The 20,633-nt window shown below is 43.7% G+C and overlaps 2 protein-coding genes across 2 annotated transcripts in view; both read right to left on the bottom strand.

Annotated features, from left to right (window-relative positions):
- LOC124284125 (zinc finger and BTB domain-containing protein 24-like) overlaps nucleotides 1–20,633 on the bottom strand; it is a 201,917-nt gene that overhangs the window by 73,380 nt on the left and 107,904 nt on the right. The gene's annotated exons all lie outside the window — the stretch shown is intronic.
- LOC124285353 (extensin-like) lies at nucleotides 14,324–16,909 on the bottom strand. The gene is given in 2 exon segments (XM_046721568.1): nucleotides 14,324–14,674; nucleotides 16,421–16,909. Coding segments are annotated over 2 exon segments (840 nt in total).

Raw genomic sequence — 20,633 nt, 5'->3', positions numbered from 1 at the left:
GTACCTTGTCACCTTCTTCCCCCAATCAAAGTATCCTGACAAATCTGACAAATGTACCCTGTACCTTCCCAAAACCAACAAAAATATACTGAAGTAAGTATCTTGTACCTTGTCACCTTCTTCCCCCAATCAAAGTATCCTGACAAATGTACCCTGTACCTTTCCAAAACCAACAAATATACTGAAGTATCTTGTACCTTGTCACCTTCTTCCCCCAATCAAAGTATCCTGACAAATGTACCCTGTACCCTCTCCCACCCATCAAAGTACCCTGAAATGAGAACCACATACTTTCATACCAGTGATTCTCCACTCACTCTTATTTCTACACAAAAGAAGTTGAACGTCAAAAAGATTCTTTCATATCATCAAACTCAATATGTCATACAAGAACAGATTAACTATAATTTGCTAAAATCAATGTTCTCTGACTCCTTTTGAGTAGTACAAAACAACTTAAATAACCATCCCAAGCTGACAAGTGTTTAAATATAAAACTTCAATTTTTTATTATTTTTAAAATTGAAATTCATATTTAAATTTCTCAAAATACAATTTATATTCATGTTTTTCTACATCTGAAAAACAAATGTAAAAAGAAGCCACAAGCTGACAAATGTTTAAATTTAACACTCCATTCAATTTTGTCACAAAATGAGAATAAATGTTCTTTATACATCTGAAAACAAAAAGTAAATTTGTAAAAAGAAAAAAAAATCTTACAGAAGCAACATGATTTCTTTTCTCAACAGAAACATAAAATTAGCACTATGTTCCATCCAAGGCAGCCTACATATATGTGTTGCCTTAATCCAGGGTTCTCTTAGTCTGCTCTTGTTGTGCAAATTGTGTTACTACACGATGCATACATCAAAATATATCTCCATCATCATATGAACCAGCTTCCCCTTCAAATGATAAACCAACATTTTATTCCCCCTTTTTGTCTTCCAAGCAAAGGTTTGGGCTTACATCTAATCTGAGTTTCACAACAGGCTTTGTTCATTTCATAACACAAAAGCATTCATAATTCAATCAGATTCACTATAAACCTTCTTCCTTGCAATATCATAAAAGAACAAGATAAAAACACGTTGAGTTAGATCACCTTGAAATCTTATTAGTATCGGAACAAAAACTTTATTACAAACTTATTTCCATCCTGCCCTCCAGGCCTAGCCATATCAAACACTAATTCTATATGATTTGCTCATCAAAGTTGCTTGGGGATCCAATTCCATTTTATGGCACATATCCTAATACCCCTCGGACACATAATGGGATCATCTTACATATGAGATTCCATGTTGTCCCTCTGGTAGATTATCAAGGAGAAACTATGTCAGGGGTAAGCAGGTGGGAACACCGCGAAAGATTTATGAAATCATACTGCCCTTTTCATGTTATTTGTGTTAGTCTCACAGATGAGGTCCCTCCGGGAGGACAAGACAACCATTGCACCTGTCGGGGAGATATACGACCTAAATCTAACCCTCTTCAAAACCTGAAAGCTTTCTGTTAGTGTGTTGATCTGCTTATAATCATGTTTGTCATATAAGTATTTCGCCAGTAACTTTTTCATAGCGAGTGTCCATTGTATAGTTTCATCGACTTTCATCGATAATTTTATTAGTGTTGTATGCTGGCCTTATGCCCGGGGCATTACGGTATTACCATATTTAACCAAATTGGCAGTTCCTGTTCTCCCGGGATTCTTCATGGTGTAAGACATGTTATTTCTCTATCAGCTGCTCCCTTGTTAATTGCTAATTATCTACAGCACTAGCAACATGTTAATTATTAACCATCATGCACCAGCAGTTGCCGGCATGTCCTCAGTGGACCACAAGGTACATTCCGGGACTGCCACAGACCGGTGTGGTCCGGTTGTCCAGAGAGGGCGTGGGGCGTGGCAGGGTCAAGAATTCAAGTTCTCGATCTCTCTTTCAGTCATTCAAATAAATAAATCACCTACCTCACTCACTCACAGAGGGAGAAGGGAGCAGGAAAGTGTGGGTGCGATAATAAAAATAAGTCACATAATGAATTCTTTGTTCTGAATAAGTGAGGTGAGAACAGTAAGTATAATATCACCAGCGTGGTATGACAGCCAGCCAGCCAGCCAGCCAGCCAGCCAGACAGACAGACAGAGAGACAGAGAGACAGACAGATAGACAGAGAGCCAGACAGACAGACAGACAGACAGTCAGACAGATGGACAGACAGACAGACAGACAGACAGACAGCATGACTGTCTGGTCCAGACTTGATTATTTACAGACCACCGTCATATAGCTGGAATATTGCTGAGGGCTAAAACTAAACTCACTCACTGACTAAAATCTACATTGCATGATTAGCTAACACTTGGACCACAAGTTTCCAAGACATGTAGGCTGACTAAATATACATGTACTCATGCAGGAAACAAATAACAACAAAACACACGAAGACATTTAAAACAATTTTGCATTTTCAAACAGTCAGTGAACATCTATAAAAACCTTTAGAAAGAAGACTTGAAAGTCATAACTCAAAGCATTGTTTCAAAGTTATTCTCTAGACAATCAAAATGAGAAAAGATCTCATCAAAAGAGTCATAATTCACTGTAAAACGAAAACTGCTTGCATGCACTTAAATGTCAGGTAGGATAGGAAAAGTAACAAAACATTTGTAGCATGTACACATCTCATAATTGTCAATATTGATAATCGAATCAATATTCTCCTTAAGTGGCACTCAACGACTTTCGGACTTGGAAACATGCATTTTCATACTCTCCACAGCTTATCTCGGGAAAAATATGATGGCCATATTTCATCCCCAGCCATACCAGTCTAAACCCTGGCAGAAGCCTTGTTGAGATGCTCCTTAAAATGATTATAATCTTTTATTGCACATTCGGAATGACAGTACACAACAAATTACCCCCAAATCAATGGGAACTGAAACAATAATACTCTTAGAAGGCTAGGGTGGTTTACATTGCAGGGTTTACCAATCCTTGGCGCCACTTCAGCGCCAGATTTACTGTCAGACAATAGGAATGTTATGAGGTTATATCCCATATTAGATATCATGATATATGATTTTGTCATACAATTGATTTAGAAACATGATGCCCGTCATTTTTGCAACTTTCATCAGCCAATACATGTGTTTTGAACAGGATTTTTCCCAAAGTTGTGATTTTTTATTGAGAGTATTTCAAGAGGGGTATTAGAGCTCTAAATCTCACTTATACAGATTAAACATAACATAAAAGCTGAAGATTTCTCCACAAACATTCTTGCAGTGATTCATGGCTCACTATTCCAGTTAAGCTGCTTTGAACATAGCACGGAACACTGTGTTCCTGCCGTACAGATTTCAATAGATAACCATGATATAATCGCATTGCCTTCATAGAATTACAGTGACGTTCTGGGGGAGAAATTGATATTGTTTTGCATGCATTTGCAGATTTCAAACAGCATGTTTGAGAGTTGTATGACATATCCATCTAAATTAGGTGATGTTCAGCAGTATACAGAAGTATATGTATATATAAATAAATCGTAAAAATAAGGACACAAAAAAATATCTTTCTCTCCTACGCGTTGAAACTGTCTGTCTGTTTGTCTGTCCATCTACACTACCTTCACACCCTTACCATACACAATCAAACAATACCAAAACACCCCTACACTACCATACACAACCCCGACCCTACCTACACACCCTACCCTACCTATACATACACCCTACTCCTACCTACACAACCCTACTCCTACCTATACACACAACCCTACCCTACATTCAAACCCTACCCTACCTATACACTACCCTATCCTACACACCCATTCCTACCTAAGCACACACCTACCCTACTACACAACCCAGCTCCTACCTATACACCCCTATCCCTACCTACACACCCTACCCTACCTATACAAACCTACCCTAACTACACACCCTATCCTACCTATACACCCTATCCTACTAATACACACCCTACACAACCTATACACCCTCTACCCTACCTAACTACCCACCCTACCCTACACAACCCTACCCTACCTACACAACCCTACCCTACCCACACACCCTACCCTACCTACACACCCTACCCTACCTACACACCCTACCCTACCTATACACCCTACCTTCTCCTACCTACACACCCTACTTCCTACCACACACCCTACCCTACCTACACACCCTACCCTACCTACAAACCCTACCTACACACCCTACCCTACACACAAACATCCTATCCTACCCACACACCCTACCTTCATGCCCTACCCACACCTCTACTACACACCTACACCCTACCCTACCTACACACCCAACCTTTCATGCCCTACCCACACACCCTTCCTACCTACACACCCTACCCTACCTTCACACTCCTATGCCCTACCTACACACCTACCCTACCTTCATATGCACCTACTCCCTACCCACACACCCTACCTTCATGTCCTACCCACACACCCTACCCTACCTTTCATGCACTCCACCCACACACCACTTACCTTCTGCCCTACCCTACACACCCTACCCTACCTACACACACCCTCTACCTTCATGCTCCTACCCACCCACCCTACCTACACACCCTACCTACACCCTCACCCTACCTACACAGCCTACCCTACCTACACACCCTACCCTACATACACACCCTACCCACACACCCTACCTGACTCCCACACACCCCTACCCTACCTTTCATGACCTACCCCTACCCACACACACCCTACCCTACCTACACACCCTAACCTACCTTCACACCATACCCTCATGCCCTACCCACACACCCTACCCTACCTCCACACACCCTACCCTACCTACACACACCCTACTCCTACCTTTCACACCCTTACCATACCTACACACACTCTACTCCTACCTTTCTCATGCCCTACCCCTACCAACACACCCTACATTCTACCTACACACCCTCCCTACCCTACCTTCATGCCCTACCCTACTCCCCTACCCTCTACCCACACACCCTACCCTACCTTCATGACCTACCCCTACCTGCACACCCTACCAATATACCTACACACCCTAACCCTATCTTCATGCCCCACTCCCTACCTACACACCCTACCTACCACACACCCTACCCTACCTACACACCCTACCCTACCTACACACCCCTACCCTACCTACACACCCCTACCCTACCTACACACCCTACCCTACCCCACACCCCTACCCCTACCACACACCCCTATCCCTACCTACACACCCTACCCTACCTTCATGCCCCTGCCCCTACCTTTTACACCCCTACCCTACCCACACACCCTACCCTACATACACACCCCCTACCCTACTACACACCCTACCCTACCTCCATGCCCTACCCCTACCTACACACACCCTACCCAACCCCACACACCCTACCCCTACCTACACAACCCTACCCCTACCTACTCACCCTACCCTACCTTCATGTCACTGCACTCTCTACTTACACACACACCCTATCCTACTCTACACACCCCACGCCATCCACCCTACCTACACAGCCTACCTATTCCTACACACCCTACCCTACCTTCATGCCCTACCCCTACCCCACACACCCCTACCCTACATTCATGCCATGCCCTACCCACACACACCTCCCTACACACACTATCTAACCTATTCACACACCCCACCCCTATCTTCACACTCTACCATACTACACTCCTGCCCACACACCCTACCCTACCTACACACCCTACCACTACCCTACCCTACACACCACCCTCCTACCCTACCTACACTACCACACACACCTCTACCCTACTTACACACCCTACCCTACCTACACACCCTACCCTACCTCCACGACCCTCCACATACACCATGTATGAATGAAGCAGTACACCGCCAGCAGTCAAGAGATGCAGTCACTCCTCATCATGTACAATGTATTCCTGTCCTTGCCATCAGTCAGTGTCTATAAGTCATCCCTCGGTTCCTGTCAAAATAAATCACCTGGCCATTTCTTTGTCTGTTAATAACAGAACTGTCAATGTAAAAGAATGCTATGCACAGCTCAATTCCTCATTTTAAGTCAAATGACAGTCATTATGCTTTCAAGGCAATTACATATAAGCCTTTATTTCAGATAGATATTCCATTATACGGATCCCCCTTCTATCCAGAGATCATTCCATTGGCAAGAAAGATGGCACAGATTTATGTATGCTTGCTGCTTTGCATGTCCGATTACATTGAACATTAACCCAAATGATGCATTGACCAAAATAACACATTAATAAACATATAAAAAATGGATTGGCTTATAATTTCACATTTAGAGCCTGACTTGATGGTATTCCATGATAAAATTCATTTCTGGAAATGAAACATTGATATATTGCTTGTTAATACCAAGAAAATAGTTGATCTGATGCTTTCCCAAATTATCTGTGAAACACACAGCTGGATAATCTTCCATTCATCAAGCGGGGCTTGTGGTTGGAAATAGCTAAACATTGAATGAAGCACATGAAATTTTGAACTTGGTGACCGAAATATATCATTTTCCTTCTGCACCCGAAATTGAGTACTCACCTCAGCCACCAAATTTGATTGACACTTTCAAGATGTTTCAGCTTTTTCAACGACTTAACCTCTTGTACTTACGATAAATTTAGTTCCCACATTGAAATTTTATTGCTTAATTTTCCAGGGAACAGTCTTCATTACAGCAGCAAAAGCTATGATATTGATATTACCCACGGAGCGAAGTAGCAGAACGTTCCGCTTGACTCCCATCCCACACGGAGCATGTCCTGCAAGGTCTGGCAAAGGGTGTTCCTCCAGAACATCAGAGCAATATTATGTGTGTAGACAGTCAAGGTGGCAATACACCATGTGCACGTGACAGGATTCTGACAGTTACAAACAAGATGCCACCACCCGGGAGGGAAACTTAATGACGAGGGTTAGTGGTGTGCAAGTCTTCGTGTCATGGACAGCATGTTGAAAGATGACCCACGTATGACAGAATAATCACCAGAGTTTATCACGTTTGGCATTTATCCTGATCTCCAAATGATTCTGTTTCATATGCAGATGTTTAGGTTAAAGGATGTATTGAATACAAACCTTAATAGAAAATGGTGTCATGATCAATTTAGATGGAGGTGTTATGATCCATGGGAAAAAAGTGACGTGATCCATGGAAATAAACATGTTATGGTTCATGGGGAAAAGGTGTAATGATCCATGGAACTGAAGGTACTATGATCCAAGGAAAAGACTGACTGACTGAGTTTGGTTTTATGCCACTTTTAGCAATATTCCAGCAACATCACGGCGGGGGACACCAGAAATGGGCGTCACACATTGTTCCCATGTGGGGATTCGAACCCGGGTCTTCGGCGTGATGAGCCAACGCTTTAACCACTAGGCTACCCCACCGCCCCCCAAGGAAAAGAAGGCATGGCCCATTGAAATAGATGTGTCATGATCTGTTACTAAATAGATGTGTCATGATCCATTGAGATAGATGTGTCATGATCCATTGAGATAGATGTGTCATAATCCATTGGAATAGATGTGTCATGATCTGTTACTAAATAGATGTGTCATGATCTGCTACTAAATAGATGTGTCATGATCTATTACTAAATAGATGTGATGTGATCTGTTACTAAATAGATGTGTCATGATCTATTACTAAATAGATGTGATCTGTTACTAAATAGATGTGTCATGATCCATTGCTTAATAAAGGTGTCATGATCCATTGAAATAGATGTCATGATCCATAGAAATACATGTGTCATGATCCATCGAGATAGATGTGTCTTGGTCCATGGAAATAGATGTGTTGTGATCTGTTACTAATTAGATGTGTCATGATCTGTTGCTAAATAGATGTGTCATGATCTATTACTAAATAGATGTGATCTGTTACTAAATAGATGTGTCATGATCCATTGCTTAATAAAGGTGTCATGATCCATTGAAATAGATGTCATGATCCATAGAAATACATGTGTCATGATCCATCGAGATAGATGTGTCTTGGTCCATGGAAATAGATGTGTTGTGATCTGTTACTAAATAGATGTGTTGTGATCTGTTAATAATTAGATGTGTCATGATCTGTTACTAAATATGTGTCATGATCTGTTGCTAAATAGATGTGTCATGATCTGTTACTAAATAGATGTGTCATGATCTGTTACTAATTAGATGTGTCATGATCTGTTACTAAATATGTGTCATGATCTGTTGCTAAATAGATGTGTCATGATCTGTTACTAAATAGATGTCATGATCTGTTGCTAAATAGATGTGTCATGATCTGTTACTAAATAAATGTGTCATGATCCATAGAAATAGATGTGTTATGATCCATGTAAAATAGATGTGTCATCATCCATTGAAATAGATGTGTCATGATTCATTTAAATAGATGCGTCGTGATTCATGGAAATGCATGTGTCATAGTCTGTTGCTAACTCGGCATTATAATCTGTTGATAAATAGTGCAATGAGCCATGGAAACAGGTATCATAAGCCTGATAATGGAAACAGAGGTGTCATGATCCACTGAAACATAGGTGTTATGGTCCATGGAAATACAGGTGTCAGGATCAATAGAATATTGACACCATCATATACCATCAAGTATACTGTTCTAATGTATAAATAATGTGTAAAAAGAATGTGTGGAAGGAACTATCTTATTAATTATTAAATTTAACTACATCTGACTTAAGAACAATTTCACAAGTAATTCAACAGAATTAAATCAGGTAATATTGCTGGGAGACATGAATAGATGGTGACACGTGAAAGTAAAACTGAAAACTATTTGCACTGAAGCTTATTGTTCCAGAAAAGAAAAAAATATCAACATCAGGACTTTTTTTCCATCGTTTAACCCCCCCTAATGTCCCCTTCCTTTTGGCATGTAACTGAATTCAATGAGTCAACAATTTCTACTTAAACTAGTGGCAGTTGGACTGTAGTATCTTTTTTAATGATCTTGAGACAAAAAGGCCCTACTCTCCCCTCCAAAAAAGTTTAACTCTCATATGACATGGCTTGACTGAATCCAGAAAACCTGGTCAACTCAATCAACCCTTTCACAATGCATACAAGAAAATGGCCTCAAAAGCTGAATTTCATTAATGTACACTGTTGACCAATTTTGCTGCTGAAGAGGACGACACGATTATTTTCCCTGTACAGGATTCTTCATTACTCTTACAGACTCCCCGCGAATTTGACATTTATGAAATAAAAAAATCTGGACAGGATCATTTGGAAAGATTAACTGTACAAGATTAAACCTCTCGAATGTTCGCCTCTCCTTCAGCATGGGAGGTCAATGGGCTATTTGTCATGAGGTCCTGAAGGTCGCCCTCTCTTGTCCCGCACAGCCCTCAAATTATTTCTGTAATCCTGTGCACTGACTCAAATTCCTTTTAATTCCATTGCGCAGTCATAAATCATAAGCCCATTGACCTGAGAACATCATGTTGCTTTTAACATAGAAGATGAGTTTCCTTGCTCATATAATGGCCTGCCGAGCTTTAAAATATCCCTTTTGGCCGGAGGTCCACGCAATATTTCTATTTTCTCGGCTCTATCTAACCAATAAATTGCTTGGCTATGTGACAGTCTCGCAGCAAAGCATGGAGGTAACCTCGACCAGTTTTTATCCAGACCTCTATCAAAAGAAGTTTAATAAATAGTGAACGGATAAGGGCCGAGCCGAATATGCTGCTTGTCTTATATTTCATAAAATAATGAGCCTTGTGAGGCAATTACTGACTTTATCAGGCGCGGATCTTTGCGTCTCATCGTTGTGACAAGGCCTGATGGATGTGGGATAACTCCGTCATTCATCTCTGCTCATGACAAAATTCAAAGCATGAAACTGGAGGACCTCCGAGCTTGGACTGTAATTGCATATTAACTCGCCAACATCCGACAAAAATGGATGGAAAAGCCCAAAATGAGAAAAAAACGTCAGCAGCTGACAGAGAAATGAAATTTTTCATAACTCGGATGCTGTCGCAGTGGCAATTATTTGCGTGGAATGTTTGATGAATGTAGAAGAGTGGAGAACGGGCCCCAGTAACTTTCTAGCAGGCTTAGATCAGGTGGCATAACAATTCCCTGTCATACATTTCAAGGCAGAAAAAGGAGAAAAAACATGGAAAAAACACTCCTGAGGTCATGGACCACCAAACTGGAGGTTCATTCTCCTGTTCAACTTTCTGAATGTTTCTAATCTCTCTGCTGTCAAGAAAGTGTTTTTACTGTTCCCAGACTGCCAATCAGCTGACTGCGAGAAATATGCAACAATGTAATTGGATTAATTATGAAAACACCTCGATATAAGATCTATGCGATATTCTCCCTGCCATTCCCAGCATGATCCTGTTTTCCTGACAACTGCTATACATTTATTTTGGTAAACTGGAATTTCAGATGAAATGATTGGACTAAAAACTACAATTTTTGACAAATCTGAAGATCAAGCCATGACTAAGAATAATTGCTATTTTCTTGTCTGTTTAGTTCTTTCTTAAATCATTTTTCCATTTTTCTGTCAATTTGCTCTGTATATACGGTTTTAACACAAACGCCAGCAACTCCTGCTTGTTGTAAGACTAACAAGATAGGGTGGTCAGTCTCCCTCATCAATCACAGATTTCCTGATGGATTCCTTGATTGGAAACTGAAACCAACCTTTCATTGATGAAACTGAATGATCAGGCAGAAATCTGTTGTATAAGATGATGCTTAAAGCAAACTTTGGTTGTAATAAACAGGAAGGGACTACTGATTTTAGTAGATCATAATTGTAGCTTGTTATATGCATTTGCATTTTATTAGACAGCAAATGACCGGGACAACAAAATGTTATTATATCAGTTTGTTATAAATGTAGAATACTGTATACACATGGGGTGAGAACAGGGGGTCTGAACTGAGGTTATACAGCTCCAGGGAAACAGCAGGGCGTCATAGATGTTATATAGGCACAGGGCAACAGCATGGTATCAGATGTTATATAAGCACAGGGCAACAGCAGGGTATCAGATGTTATATAGGCATAGGGCAACAGCAGGGTGTTATATAGGCATATGGAAACAGCAGGGTGTCATATAGGTGTTATATAGGCATGTGGAAACAGCAGGGTGTCATATAGGTGTTATATAGGCATAGGGCAACAGCAGGGTGTTATTTATGTGTGATATAGGCATAGGGCAACAGCAGGGTGTCTTACATGGTGTTATATAGGCATATGGCAAGAGCAGGGTGTCATATAGGTGTTATACAGGCATATGGCAACAGCAGGGTGTCATATAAGTGTTATATAGGCACAGGGCAACAGCAGGGTGTTATATAGGTATATGGAAACAGCAGGGTGTCATATAGGTGTTATATAGGCATGTGGAAACAGCAGGGTGTCATATAGGTGTTATATAGGCACATGGCAACAGCAGGGTGTCATATAAGTGTTATATAGGCACAGGGCAACAGCAGGGTGTTATTTATGTGTGATATAGGCATAGGGCAACAGCAGGGTGTCTTACATGGTGTTATATAGGCATATGGCAAGAGCAGGGTGTCATATAGGTGTTATACAGGCATAGGGCAACAGCAGGGTGTCATATAGGTGTTATATAGGCATAGGGCAACAGCAGGGTGTCATATAGGTGTTATACAGGCATATGGCAAGAGCAGGGTGTCATATAGGTGTTATACAGGCATGTGGAAACAGCAGGGTGTCATATAGGTGTTATATAGGCATAGGGCAACAGCAGGGTGTCGTATAGGTGTTATACAGGCATAGGGCAACAGCAGGGTGTCATATAGGTGTTATACAGGCATAGGGCAACAGCAGGGTGTCATATAGGTGTTATATAGGCATAGGGCAACAGCAGGATGTAATTTATGTGTGATATAGGCATAGGGCAACAGCAGGGTGTCTTACATGGTGTTATATAGGCATAGGGCAACAGCAGGTTGTCTTAAATGGTGTTATATAGGCATATGGCATCAGCAGGGTGTAATATATGTGTTATATAGGCATAAGGCAACAGCAGGGTGTATTATATGTGTTATATAGGCATAGGGCAACAGCAGGGTGTTATTTATGTGTGATATAGGCATAGGGCAACAGCAGGGTGTATTAAATGGTGTTATATAGGCATAGGGCAACAGCAGGGTGTTATTTATGTGTGATATAGGCATAGGGCAACAGCAGGGTGTCTTACATGGTGTTATATAGGCATAGGGCAACAGCAGGGTGTATTAAAGGGTGTTATTCATGTGTGATATAGGCATAAGGCAACAGCAGTGAGTGAGGCATAGGGCAACAGCAGTGAGTGAGTGAGGCATAGAGTGCAGCAGGGGTGTATTAAATGGTGAGTGAGTGAGTGAGTGAGTATGGTTATATAGGCATAGGGCAGGGTGTTATTCGCAGTGAGTGAGTTTGACTGAGTGAGTGAGTATGGTTTTCCAGCAATATCAGCAATATCGGCGGGGGACACCAGAAATGGGCTTCACACATTGTACCCATGTGGGGATTCGAACCCGGGTCTTCGGCGTGACGAGCCAACGCTTTAACCACTAGGCTACCCCACCACCCCTGTCTTCACATGATGTGTGTGAAGTCTGTCATACAAGCCCTGAAACATATATACCCAATACAAACCATGCAAGTGTAGAAAATGTGGCAAGTCAAACAGCTTCAGGTTCAGGGTCTCTGGTAATGAAGAGAGTCTCAGAACTCCTGTTTACAATATTTCATTATAATAACTTGAGAAAAGTTGTTTTTTCTTTGAATATGTTCATTTCAGGGACCAACGTTTGTCTAACAATGCTGGGATGCTGAGACAATACACGATGGAATCTGAGAAACAAAACAGAAAAATATACCCAGTGATTTGAAAACGAAAATAAATATTATAACATCAACCTGCAAATAATGAAAATATTTATGGTCAACATGGTGATCAACTCTGGATTATAACTGCTGTGACATTTCGGCATTGAGTCTTACACCATATTGAAGCAAGTCAGTATTAGAATGTTCACCAAAGTATCAAGGCAATGAACATAAAGAAGCCGATCATTCATATTATCCCATCATCAGTTACATCCAGCATCTGAAACCCACTCACATATCTCATACAGGTCGTTTAAGTTACGGACTGTGACCTTTAATGGAACGTTCACAAGGAAACCAATATGAGCCGGCGTGATTATCTTTTCTGATGAGAAGACATGTAGATAGACATATTCCATGAAAATTAGACCTTGTTCACATTTGTAATCTGGACATGTAATACATTATGCTGACATAATTTATTTAATTCATGTGAGATTTTCCCAAACTACGATAAGAGAAATGAGTGTTATAGTTTATGACATTTTCAAATTGTGTTATAATGCGTGCACAATAAGGTCGCATAGGAAAGAGAAGGTCACGGCAGACATCATCCGTAGTTATACATGGTAATATAGCAAAAACTCACATGAAAATGATACGCTTAACATATAAGTTCAAATCAACTATCATTATTGTGTAACAGCCGAAGGAAAATATGAAAAAAAAACATATTTGTGTTTGTGGGAATATGGGCGTAATGACGTGTGATTAATATAGAAGCTTGCAATGCTGTATAAGGAAATATCAGGGTCATTTTAGACTGGGGGGCTGGGGTGGGGGTTAGTAGGGGAGTAGATAGATGAGGGAGGGAGGGAAGGAGGGTGTTTTTTGAGGGGAAGAGTCTAAGATGGAGATGCGGGCAGATGTTGTGGGGAGGGGGTAGGGCTTCATCAGGTGAGGGTGGAAGGTGATGCAGATGGAGGGGGTAGGGCAAGGTGAACAAAGTAGAGGGAGGGTAAGATGGAAGCTAGGAGAAGGGCGAGTTGGAAGAAGGGTGGGACAAGGTGGATTGAGATGATAGGAGGTTGGGGCAGGGTTGAAGGAGGGTTGGACAGAGTGGAGGAAGAGTGGGACAGGTGGAACAAGGTAAATAAGGGTGGACAGGGTGGGAGAAGGATGTGGGGCAAGGAAGAGTGAGTGAGTGAGTGAGTTTACTTTTATGCCACACTCAGCAATATTCCAGCTATATGGCGGCGGTCTGTAAATAATCAAGTCTGGACTAGACAATCCAGTGATCAACAGCATGAGCATCGATCTGCGCAATTGGGAACCGATGACATGTGTCAACCAAGCCAGCGAGCCTGACGACGTGAGTCGCCTCTTACGACAAGCACGGGTTACTGAAGGCTCACTCTAACCCGGACCTTCACGGGTTGGGGCAAGGTGGAAGAAGGGTGCTATAGGGTGGGGCAAGATGAATAGGGGTGGCACAAGGTACATAAGGGTGGCACAGCATGGGGCATGGAGGAAGGAGAGTGGGATAGGGCGAGACAAGGTTGAAGGATGTAGGGACAGGTGGGGCAAAGTGGAAGAAGGGTGGAGCAGGGATGAGTGAGCAGAAAGGAAGGCGGAGTAAGGTTGAAGAAAGGTGGGTCAGGGTGAGACAAGGTTGAAGGATGGAAGGAACGAAGTGGGTGGTAGGGTAGGTCAGTGTGAGGCAGGGTGGAAGGAGGTGGGTAGGTCAGGGTGGGGCAGGGGGGAAAGGAGGGTGGGTAGGTCAGTGTGGGGGCAGGGTGGAAGGAGGGTGGATAAGGTCAGTGTGGGGGCAGGGTGGAAGGAGGGTGGGTAGGTCAGGTGTGGGGCAGGGTGGAATGAGGGGTGGGTAGGTCGAAGTGTGGGGGCAGGGGTGGAAGGAGGGTAGATAGGTCAGTGTGGGGAAGGGTGGAATGAGGTTGGGTAGGTCAGTGTGGGACAGGGTGGAAGGAGGGTAGATAGGTCAGTGTGGGGCAGGGTGGAAAGAGGTTGGGTAGGTCAGGTCAGGGTGTGGTGGGGGCAGGGTGGAAGGAGGGTGGGTGGGTCGGTGTGGGGCAGGGTGGAAGGAGGGTGGGTAGGTCAGTGTGGGGCAGGGAGGAAGGAAGGAGGGGTGGAGTGGGTCAGTGTGGGGCAGGGTGGAAGAGGGGGCAGGTCAGTGTGGGGAAGAGGGTGGAAGAGGAGGGTGGGTGGAGTCAGGTGTAGGGGCAGAGGTGGAAAAGGAGAGTGTGGGTGAGGGTAGAAAAGGTCAGTGTGGGGCAGGGTGGAAGGAAGGTGGATAGGTCAGGTGTGGGGCAGGGTGGAAGGAGGGTGGGAGGGGGTGGGGCAGGTCGTGGGTCAGTGTGGGGCAGGGTGGAAGGAGGGTGGGTAGGTCAGTGTGGGGCAGGGGTGGGGAGGTGGGTAGGTCAGTGTGGGGCAGGGTGGAAGGAGGGTGGATGGGGTCGAGGTGTGGGGCAGAAGGGTCAGGGTGGGTAGGGGCAGGGTGGAAGGAGGGTGGGTAGGTCAGAGGGGTGGGGCAGGGTGGGAGGGTGGATAGGTCAGTGTGGGGCAGGGTGGAATGAGGGTGGGTAGGTCGGGTGTGGGGCAGGGGTGGAAGAGGGGTGGGTAGGTCAGGGTGTGGGGACAGGGTGGAAGGAGGGTAGGAGGTCGGTGTGTGGGCAGGGTGGAGAGGTTGGGTAGGTCGGTGTGGGGAAGGGGTGGAAGGAGGGTGGAGTCCAGGTCGGTGTGGGGTCAGGTGTGGGGCAGGGGTGGAATGGTGGGTAGGAGGTTGGGTGGGGTCAGGGGTGGGGCAGGGTGGAAGGAGGGTGGGTAAGGTCCAGGGGTGTGGGGCAGGGTGGAAGGAGGAGGGTGGATAGGTCGGTGTGGGGCAGGGGTGGAATGAGGGTGGGTAGGTCGAGGTGTGGGGCAGGGTGGAAGGAGGGTGGATAGGTCGGTGTGGGGCAGGGTGGAATGAGGTGTGGGGGTGGAATGAGGTCAGGTGTGTGGGGCAGGGTGCAGGAAAGGGAGGGTGGGTGGGTCAGTGTGGGGCAGGGTGGAAGCTGGAGGGTGGGAAGGTGTGGGGCAGTGTGGGGCAGGGTGGAATGAAGGGTGGGTAGGTCAGTGTGGGAAGGGGTGGAAGGAGGGTGGATAAGGAGGTGTTGGGCAGAGTGGAAGGAGGGTGGGCTGGGTCAGGGTGGGGGAGTGGAATGAGGGTGGGTAGGTCAGTGTGGGGCAGGGGTGGAAGGAGGGTGGGTAGGTCAGTGTGGGGCAGGGTGGAAGGAGGGTAGGTCGGTAGGTCCGAGGGTGGGTAAGGTCAGTGTGGGGCAGGGTGGAAGGAAGGGTTGTGTGGGGCAGGGTGGAAGGTCAGGGGTGGAAGGAGGGTGGGTAGGTCGGTGTGGGTCCAGGGGTGGGGAGGGTGGGTGGAAGGAGGGTGGATGGGTAGGTCGAAGGGTGTGGTAGGCAGGGTGGAAAGGGAGAGGGTGGATGGAGGTCAGGGTGAAGTGTGGGGGCAGGGTGGAAGGAGGGTGGGTAGGTCAGTGTGGGGCAGGGTGGAAGGAGGGTGGGTAGGTCAGGGTGTGGGCAGGGTGGGGCAGGGTGGAAGGAAGGAGGGTGGGGCAGGGTGGGGCAGGGTGGGAAGGAGGGTGGGCAGGTCAGTGTGGGGCAGGGTGGAAGGAGGGTGGATAGGTCAGTGTGGGGCAGGGTGGAAGGAGGGTGGGTAGGTCGAGGTGTGGAGGCCTTGCAAGGTGGAAGGAGGTTGGGTAGGTCAGTGTACAGGCAGGGGTGGAGGAAAGGGGTGGTTGGTCAGAGGTGGGTGGAGGGGTGGATAGGTCAGTGTGATAGGGAAGGGGAGGGTGGGAGGGTGGATAGGTCAGTGTGGGACAGGGTGGAAGGAGGGTAGATAGGTCAGGGTGGGGGCAGGGTGGAAGGAGGGTGGGTAGGGAAGAAGGGTGGAAGAAGAGTGGGTAGGTCAGTGTGGGGTAGGGTGGAAGGAGGGTGGGGGCAGGGTAAAAGGAGGGTGGGATGTTGTGGGACATGGAAGAAGGCGGGTAGGGCAGGGTGGAAGGAAGGTGGCGCAAGGTAAGAGCGGGACATGGTGGGACAAGTTGGAATAAAAGTAGGACTGGGAGAGAAGTAGTGGAGTGAGGGTGGGGCAGGGTGAGAGGGGTGGCATGGCATGGCATGGCATGGCAAGGAAAGTTACAGGAAGGTGTATCAAGGTGGATAAGGTGGAGGGACGGCAATCTGGAAATAATACATTTCTGTCAAGGTCAAATATATCCACTTAAAAAATATTCACAAAAAAATCTCCATGACAATAAAAGTATCCCGCTATACATTATAAAGCAACGAAAACAAAAAGGACAAAGTATTTTAAGCACTGAGCAAAACAAATTCAATTTCCATGCCTTCTGTAACATCCAGAAAAAACCTGAGTATAAAACAGGCTGCACAATTAGACCTGACTCTGGGAGACAGATGCATCTCTCACTAGCTCACCCGTGACCCGTCATTTCATCTCAAGTTGTTAAGAATGTATTTGAACTTATTTTTGGTAAACTAGTTTGTTATGGAGTAGGCCCCTCGCCCATACAGAACACACAGGTTATAATATGCTCAGAATTAACAGGCTTGCCAGCTCCCAGCCTTATTGTTGAAAACAGTTGTTAAATAGATCCTGTCTGATGCTGTACAATCAATTAAACTTAAATAGGCTCTGTCAACAGAAACGGCTGACGCTGCACATGTAAGTGCATGTACTTCCCCTTCAGTACAGGGATAATCCGGATTAAAATTAAACCTTTATCAAATATGCACTCAAACAGTAAAACATAGTAAGTTTTCCTCATATCTATTTTCAACAAAATATAAGAAAGAAAAAGACAAAAAGTTAAGGTTCACTGGATTTAAAATATTTTTATAAGTTAGGTTTGGTGAGAACTGTTTATTCTTGTACCTACCAGTACCTAGACTAAGCTCAGTCTCTGAACATGAGGAAATCTAGACTTGGTTCATTTAGGGATTTGGCATTGCAGGAAGGGCTAGGTGGAAGGGAAAATAATGTGGTTCAGGGACTGTGAGTCAAACTTCAGGAGACCTAGTGAGTTGGGAGATTCAGAACCTGGGAGAAATCTAGACATGCTTCATTTAGGGCTTTAGCCTTGCAGAAAGGGCTGGGTGGGAAGATAAATAATATGGTTCAGGGACTGTGAGACAGACTAAACAGTACCCTTCCAGTACGTGTCTTTATTACCCACGTGGTCAACGTATGGGTAGTTGCATACTGATCTCGTACGTCACACGAGTGTCGTATCGCGTTGACCTCTGTCGTAACAATTTGAGCTGAGATTCTAACAATTTGATTGGATAACCGATGACCTCTCAATTAGGTCACGTTGTTACGGAACTACTTTTTCATTCATTACAAACACATGAATTCATTCATTCTACAACTTGTATGCATTGTGGGAATGTAAACATTGCGAATGTTGCCGTGTCGCTGTTTAATTGTGAGTCCAACAGAGACATTATATCCGTCGAAAATCTTAAAACGCAAAGTTTCCACCAGTGATGTTAGCCGGGTGAAGCAACTGCAAACTAAGAAACAGGGTGCTACGGAGTAGTTTAATGTAGGAGGCTGTACGAGGCGATGACAACTGATATGTATCGTGACGTCGGTTACCAAGGGGGCAGACGAGCAAGGCGTCGTGACGTCATTACAGTGTGACGTCATGCAAAAAGTGTACTACAGAACAAAATTCTTGCGCAACCTCTTTATGAAACCAGTTTCGGTTTGAAACCATAAAAATAACAAAAATACGCTATTTTGTCAATTTAATGCATGTAAGACGTGGGTAATAAATAAAATACCATACTCGGTCTCATAACATACTAATTATACATAACTCGTGACCTTCCTATGGTTTCTGACCTCGCTTTCACTCGGTCAGATACCATAGGAAGGACACTCGTTTCGTATAATTCATATGTAATGAGACCGAGTGTAGTATTCTCTATGTCTCCCAAATAAATTAAATATGAGATAATTTTGTAAGTCTAGATTGCCTCAGCTCTTCACAGAAATTAAGGATTGTTCTGAGCTCCATGTGGATTTGTTTTGTGTATAAATGCTTATATTTTCAAATAGGATAACTTATTTCTGGGATCTAATGTCAGTCTATACAGTACAAACTTTCAACAAAGACACCTATAGAACATGATCCATAACTCACAGATTTGTGAGTTGGTGAGTGAGTGAGTGAGTGAATGAGTGAGTGAGTTTTAAGCAGCACTTAGCAATATTCCAGCTATATGGCGGCAGTCTGTCAAGAATCAAGTTTGGACCAGACAATCCACTGATCAACAGCATGAACATTGATCTACGCAATTGGGATACGATGACATGTGTCAGCCTAACCACCCGATCACATTACTTACTTCTATTGCTTGCTTCAATGTTACAGATTTGGTGGTAAGACAGTAAAATTGTCCATAGCACGGCAATCCCCCAACATTGTGGATCAGTGCTCACAATATCAAGCACTGGTTTGTCTAATCCAGATCCAATTATTTACAGGATTGAAGAAAAATGGTTTGGAATCATGAATATTTTTTGGCAACATGGTTCTTACAATTTCCATAAAAATATTCATCATCTCCAATGCTTTTTATAAGTAAACATTGTGACATTAAGCCATGCAATCAAACATGTAATTCATATTTCTTAATAAGAATTTAAACCAAATAACATGACCTTAACTGAGGTTTCATTCCAGATGAATGTGTCTGTTTCAGTTGAAATTAACTACAGTCAATATCTTGTGCAAACACTACAATGTACATCAGCTGTTCTAAATTTATCTACCCCTCCTCTACACAGACTAGTCATATCCCTAAAGTAATTAAAGATCCAATCTGTGTCGTTTGTATGAGTAATCTGTTTGTGTTATGTCAGGTTGATTTTTTGTAAAACAATAGCCATCTCTGAGGATTTCATAAACAACGTTAAACTTATACCCAAAGATTACCTTAGTTCCCCACAGTTCCTCATAGCAATAATAGGCATCTCAGTATACGGCATTGCTGACTTCCCCAAGGATGACTCTATAAAACATATTCTCTTTATTACATGCTGGGAATAAGAAATATGGTTAAAAATGCTCCAATGTCACGTGAGAATGTAAACTCAGACCCTTGGACCAGGAGTGAAAGCTTTACCTACTAGGCCACCCATGAGGAATATGAATCTTGTTATTCTCCTAGAGTATTCTTATATAAATATTATTATCTTAATCACATGCTTGGAATAACAAATATAATTATAGAGAATTTATATATAATTTGAGAATCAAACTCAGACCCATGGTTTCAATGTGAATGCCTTTTTAACTGGGCCATACACATGGAAATAAGTATTTTGCTGTCCTACCAGAGAATACTTATATAAATATTATTTACTTAATTACATATGTTGGGAAAAACACATATGATTTCATAAAATACCCCATGTCACATGAGAATCAAACTCAGACCCTTGGCCCACGAGTGAAGGCTTTACCAAACAGGCCACCAACAGGGAATATATTTATTTATTTCCTCCAGACATGCTTATATATATATCATTCTCTTAATTACATGCTGGCAATAACAAATATGATTTCATAAAATACCCCATGTCACATGAGAATCAAACTCAGACCCTTGGCCCACGAGTGAAGGCTTTACCAAGCAGGCCACCCACAGGGAATATATTTATTTATT

This window comes from Haliotis rubra, unplaced genomic scaffold (assembly GCF_003918875.1).
Source record: "Haliotis rubra isolate DU_JTF1 unplaced genomic scaffold, ASM391887v1 Scf11, whole genome shotgun sequence".
Classification (NCBI taxonomy): domain Eukaryota; kingdom Metazoa; phylum Mollusca; class Gastropoda; order Lepetellida; family Haliotidae; genus Haliotis; species Haliotis rubra.
Note: the sequence above shows the minus strand (reverse complement) of the source record. Positions and strands in the feature narration are given on the sequence as shown.